Source organism: Camelina sativa, chromosome 1 (assembly GCF_000633955.1).
Source record: "Camelina sativa cultivar DH55 chromosome 1, Cs, whole genome shotgun sequence".
In the NCBI taxonomy this organism is placed as follows: domain Eukaryota; kingdom Viridiplantae; phylum Streptophyta; class Magnoliopsida; order Brassicales; family Brassicaceae; genus Camelina; species Camelina sativa.
The window spans coordinates 13,464,902-13,470,851 of record NC_025685.1 but is presented as its reverse complement, the minus strand read 5'-3'; the positions used below and the strand labels follow the sequence as shown (position 1 = coordinate 13,470,851).

The 5,950-nt window shown below is 33.2% G+C and overlaps 2 protein-coding genes across 6 annotated transcripts in view; both read right to left on the bottom strand.

Annotated features, from left to right (window-relative positions):
* LOC104789760 lies at positions 1,593 to 3,426 on the bottom strand. The gene is made up of 5 exons (XM_010515408.2): positions 3,177 to 3,426; positions 2,984 to 3,080; positions 2,339 to 2,739; positions 2,005 to 2,260; positions 1,593 to 1,777 (listed from the first exon to the last, which is right to left on the bottom strand). Exons 1-5 carry the CDS (start codon positions 3,180 to 3,182, stop codon positions 1,758 to 1,760), a joined length of 780 nt encoding a protein of 259 aa, XP_010513710.1. The 5' UTR covers positions 3,183 to 3,426; the 3' UTR covers positions 1,593 to 1,757.
* LOC104789740 overlaps positions 5,032 to 5,950 on the bottom strand; it is a 4,589-nt gene continuing 3,670 nt past the window's right edge. For 4 of the 5 annotated variants that reach the window (XM_010515402.2, XM_010515392.2, XM_019227965.1 and 1 more), the window contains 2 exons: positions 5,281 to 5,942; positions 5,032 to 5,202 (listed from right to left, as the gene is read on the bottom strand). In XM_010515402.2, the coding sequence (XP_010513704.1) occupies positions 5,287 to 5,942 (656 nt within the window). In that variant the 3' untranslated portion in view covers positions 5,032 to 5,202; positions 5,281 to 5,286. The remainder of the gene's footprint in view (positions 5,203 to 5,280; positions 5,943 to 5,950) is intronic. The other variant, XM_010515398.2, reaches the window with a different exon arrangement.

Sequence of the window (5,950 nt, the reverse complement as noted above, 5' to 3'; positions counted from 1 at the left end):
TTTTTTTTTTTTTTTTTTTTTTTTTTGAGTTCTCTCCTTTTTTGTTGATTTCGTTGTTTGAGAAGACGAAGAAGGAGACAGAGAGCATGAATAAATGCAACGATGGAGAGAACGTGTGACCGAGAGAATTTGGGAGATGAAAAAGTGTACGGCTTTTATGAATTATTGCAAAAAATAGATAGCAAATGTGTTTTTTTCTTTCCAAAAATATTTTTATTTTAGCCATTAAAAGGCTTCTCGAATGAATCTATAGTTAAAAACTTAAAATCTACTTATGATTATTTATTAGTAGGGTGACAAAAAAAATAAAAAAAATATGAGTAATTACAGAACTATTTTTTATTGCAATTTCAATGTATTAAATATTGTATCCAATTTTATACCTTTAATAAAAGAAAATAAAAATTTTACTGGTGAATTGTAGCTGAGATTTTTGATGCAGGTTTGTTGTTGGTTGTAAGTTTAGATTTTGTTGATGTAAGTTTTTTGCTGTAATATTTTTAAAAAGAAAAAAACATGATCAAATATTAGATTTGTGTGTAAATTTTAAGTTTTAAAAAAACTTGGTTTCATGTCACATCATCTAAATAATAATAAGTATTGAAAAAAATATCTGTAATTTATTTCTTATTTTATGCAAATTCAGAAATTCAAAAACTTGGTGAATCTATAGATTCTACCTAGATTTTCTACATGGCTGTAGGATTTTCACATGCTACAATAATCCATTTTTTGGGTTGTAATGTTGAAAACTAAAACCACAACATGATTGGTAATATCGTAAACATTTATTGAAAACATGATTTGTAAAAATTTATAGCTTTATAAAAAAAATCAGAAAGGTAGAAAAAAACTTACGGTCCAACCAATCACACCTAAAAAAAAATTTAGTTATGTAAACTTTAGAAATTGATGATATTTGAATCATATACAAGTTTTTGCAATTTTTGCGATATGATTTTAACTTGCAAAGGGTTTAAACAAGAAGGTTTAGAGTTGGATGAGGATTTTATACACGTGGTGGTTGAAAGAGAGGTAAACATTCATTTTGGAGGTTTATACTTTATGATCTCACAAACTTGTATTATAAATTTATAATCCAAAAAGTGTTAACATTATATCCATAAATTATGCCGTATTTTATGCAAATTCTTTTAGTAGCTTTCATTTAGATCAGCATTGCACATGAATTCAAACGTCTTAAGTTTAAAATTATCAAATTAGTTTTTTTTTCTCGATTTATCATTAACCAATTTATTTTTCTAGAAAACTTTAATTCCCGGCTTTAAATAAATTTAAAGAACTCTTTACATTGTTTTACCTTGTTTCAGTATTCTGTTAAATCTTTATTTTGAAGTCCAAACCATTTTAATTTTTCCGCCAATACCATAAACCATATGACCTAATAACACAATTTTAAATCAGATTATAATTTTTAGACTGAATGTTATATCATCCCACTACCACACTAAAAAATTCTTCTATAACAAAAACAATGATTTACACCGTTTTATAGTGGCAATCCAATTCGGTCTATCAGATTAATTATTAAAGCTAAAAAGAAAGTAATATATTTGTAAGTTTCTTCATCATACTCAATTCTATAAAAGTACATAAAGAAAATTGAAATCACCGAAGAACAATGGTAAAGGTTAATTACAGTGGCATTGGATTTTTACTTGCAAAATTTATCTAGGGATGAGAATCAATTGGTTGTCCTTGTCGTTGCCTTCATCCACCACACCTAATTTTTCTCTTCATAACTCTAACACCACAACTGCAAAATCCAAAATACGTAAAAGAACTTAGACAAATAAATACACAAGTCAGACATAGCAAAAGAATATAAATTTTGTGATCAATCACTGTGATTTAAAATGTAAAAAAAAATATATATATATATAGGTTTCTGAAAGAAAAACAGAAGTTATATGTATAGGAAATTCAAAAACATTTCTTAGTTCTTTTGTTTAAATAAAATGAAATTGAATAATGTGGCCTTACATTCAGAATCAGTAGTGATCCAGTTGCCTTTCCTGGATCTGCAGTGGTAGAGTGGCGTAGGACCCAAAGAAACAAGGATTGCTGGTGAAGAAACTATAGAAATCTGATCAGAGGAAGAGTGTGTTGTGCAACTCTCACTACTCTCCCATCTCAAACTTATATTTGCAGATACACTACTCATCCTTTTTGTTGATTCTTCATTATTCACCTCTCTCATCATCTTCAACTTTTTTCGGTTTCTCAACTCCATCATTATCTGAAATATTATATATGTTTAGTTATCCATTTGAGTTATCAAATGGGTTTGAACCAATGAGAAAAAAGAAAAACAGACCTTAGGGGTAAAGAATTTGACAGCTTTGTCGGATTTGGCTGCTGCAGCCCATTTGATGAGCTCCTTCATTCTTAAAAGTGTGACTTTACCTTTGCTCTGTTCGCTTTTAGCCTTCTCTTTATTGGTTTCTTCTTTTTTCTCTGGTTCCAAGACTTTGATAGCCTTTTTAGGATCAAACCTTGTTGATGTCACTTCTTCTCCTCCTCCTCTTTGTGCTTTCATCTTTTCCATGGAGCGAACTAGCTGTTGCCTCCTAAAGCTACTAACTCTTCTTAAATTCAGTGTGCTATAGAAACAAGCCTTTGCTACATCTTTTCTACACCATAACCAGATTCCTCTGTAACTGTTTCTATGTTTAGACCCTCTTGTAGATGATCTTCTTGTTCTCTGATCTGTGTAATCTTGATCACATTTATCAAATGATTTTGTCAGAAAACACAATGGTTACTATAATCGTTATTAATTAGTTAGCCAAAAACTTGTTTATTAAAAGTTTAAAGTTACAAGAGTAGATAATCTACATAAACTCACCATTTATAATATATAAACAAAAATGTCAAATTTTCTAGTAATAATAAGGTAAGATAAAAAATATGAACTGTTGTACATTGTGAACTAAGGATCAAGAAATATGTTGTTACTTACTTGCTAGAGTTGTGGTTGGTTCATGATCAGTACAACTGATTGAGCTGGACTCTGATCTCCCTGTTTCCTTTCCTAACTTAAAGAGCCATTGAAAGATCTGGTCAAAACCCACAAAGATTAAACTCTTATAAATATGGTCCTTTGTGTTATGGACACATGTGAATGATATGGAACACATGTGACTATGACTAACCTCCATGTTCTGGCCGAAGATGCTTTTTTTGGTATAGTATAGTATAGGGCTTGTGTGATTATTCGCTTCTGTATATTTCTGGTGGGTCAAACGTAGATCTGTCCCAAATGTGTCAAACAGATTCTCTCTTACACATATAATTAGAGACTTTGGATCAGAAGATGAAGACAAGAGATGACTTGGGAAACTAAAGAAGATATAAGTGTTTTATATAATTTGTTTGACTCAATCTAATTTGGGGTGTATACGGAAACTCATGAACGTGGCATTGTACCAAAGTGGGTTTATATACATACACATGCTTCTTTGGATTGTGGGTTGTAGCTCTACTTCGTATCAAGGCCTTGTTGCCATTACCCGCAGCCACACACTTGTAAGTTAGGTCATATAATTTCACAGGGTCCCTCAAACTGAAATATTTTCACTATTAGAAATTTCTAGAAGATTTATAGCATGAGTACATGTGTATGTAAGCTCTCTCCGTTTTACTAGTTGTATAACTCAAGTCACTTGTTGGGGATAGATTTCAAATAATATATACTAGCTAAGCGTGGCACGACACATAGACTTTGGATCCGTAAGAAGTTACGCGAGGAGCCATCTCCCGCATTAGAATATCAAGTGTTAGGATCCCTTTATTGGAAGTTACAAGAAAGTAACACTAGTATATAAGTAATATATGAGTCAATCCGGAAAATGTTTGCACGAAAACTCTTGCTTGTAGGCTAGGTTGTGAGAGGGAAATGAGGGACAAAGGCAATCTCGTCATAAGAATTAGTTTTCTTAATTAAGATGTGAGTAAAAATGTGAGTAATATGAGAAAGTTGATAATCAACATGGGCTATTCACCCAATTTTCCTAGTTCTTTATAAAAACAAGATAATCATGTTTAGGGAGGGTTGACCAATTCTATTCACAAAATTACCGGATGTTGTCTGCTTAATCAAGACTAATTCGTATATAAATATTGAAAGGGTCTAAGAAGAACATGCAAGCGCCACATGGAACATTTTTAGTAAAGAGTTCATTACAATAATTGTTAACTTACATAACTATTTTTTAATACCTTTAGACATTCATTCCCAATTAAAGATCCACATGGAACATTTTTAGTAAAGAGTTCATTACAATAATACCTTTATACGATTCCATATCCTTACTAAGACCGACGGGACAAAATCTTGTGGAAGTTATTGTGTATTTGTGTGTAGCTTTGGTTCTTGTTTGGTACAAGAATTTTGATTGAAAATGAAAGCAAAAACGCAATTTATTTCAGTTACTAAACTTGAGTGTGGGGAGACACCTTTCAATATCGATTTAAATTCCAATGCCGTTCGTCGAACTCTGCGAGATCGAACGTGTTATGGTTCATGCCCGCATGTCATAACGTGTGACGTGGCCTCATATCAACCCTCTACATGCTTCAAGTACAATGATAGGTTATGATTTGGTGGTCCTAAGTCACAATTACGATATCTAACTAATGTCGTGGTTGGTTTTAGACACATCTGTTACAACACTTGTTCACATAGTTTCTACGTCTATCTACCAAACAAAAAGAAGTTGGTTACATTGTTTATACGAGAATCGTAAAAGAAATCTTCAATGACTACTTGGCCAAGTGAAGAAAAAAGAAGTCTCCACTTTGTAATTTATTTGACTAGTGACAATTTTTTTTTGTGACAAAAGTTGTTGTCTTCATTTTAGACATTTTCTTATATATGCTATTTCCATGTACTTGTCCATTTTAGATAAAGGATCAACCTTAGTTGAAAGAAACAGTCTCCTAGATAAAAAAAAACTTCATAGTTCATAGCAACAACNAAAAAAAAAAAAAAAAAAAAACATTTTTCCATGTGAAACAAAAGACATTGCATAGAAACCAATACTTAGTATACAATGAGCGACTTAAGAAGGCTCAAAATGACATTTACATAAAATACCAAACAATCCTAAGGCTCTCGGCAAAACCTTTTTTTTCCTTTGCATCACAGCCTGGTTCTGACCCGAGAGATATCGATAGCACCTAAAGACAAAACTGGTTTCAGTAATCACAAAGGTGGTTTCTACAACCAAAACCCAATGATTTTATATTTAATTTTACCAAAGCTTATCGCGGATGATTTCCACTTGATCTAGGACGTCCAAATCTTCTTCTTCTTCTTGGAACATGAGTAGAAGCGTCACCTCCATCGTTCTGCAAACGCAACTCTTCATCGTCGTTGTTATTATGTTCATCTTGTAGACCCAAAAGATTCTCCCCCCAAAGGTATCTTCTATCTGAAGAACGGCGATGATTCCTCCATGCCCTTGACCTGTGAGATCTTGATCCACCACCACCACTAGAAACTCCATTGTCAAGAGACCCAATCATCTGAAACAACACTAATGTAGTCCACAGGTCGCTCCCACCATTTCCTGCTGCTTCCCTCTCACCTGGAAACCTATCTCCGTTCTCTATAACATAATCTCCTACTACAACAGCACCAGGCATGGCAGAACGTATGGCACTGACTATATCTCCATACTCCCTTTGGTTCTCAAGCCGCCTCCAAGCTCTCTCTCTTGATGGATCAGTGTCTGAAGGACGAGTTGTTGGGTGTATCCTTCTGGCATGGCGACGCAGATCTTGGTAGTTGCCAGTAAATGAGCAAGATTCTCGGGAGCAACTTCGGTTCTTGAGATCAAGATACGTTCTTACTTCTTCTACAACCTTCCATCCTAAAACAGTACCCCGGCATAGAGGACATTTCAAATTTGAGATATCTTCAGAC

Excerpts from the sequence above, each read along its gene's own strand:
- LOC104789760 (XM_010515408.2), bottom strand. Across the intron at positions 2,740-2,983 it reads ACCAACCACAACTCTAGCAA|ATTACACAGATCAGAGAACA; the intron begins GTAAGTAACAAC and ends AATGTGATCAAG. Across the intron at positions 2,261-2,338 it reads TCAAATTCTTTACCCCTAAG|ATAATGATGGAGTTGAGAAA; the intron begins GTCTGTTTTTCT and ends ATAATATTTCAG.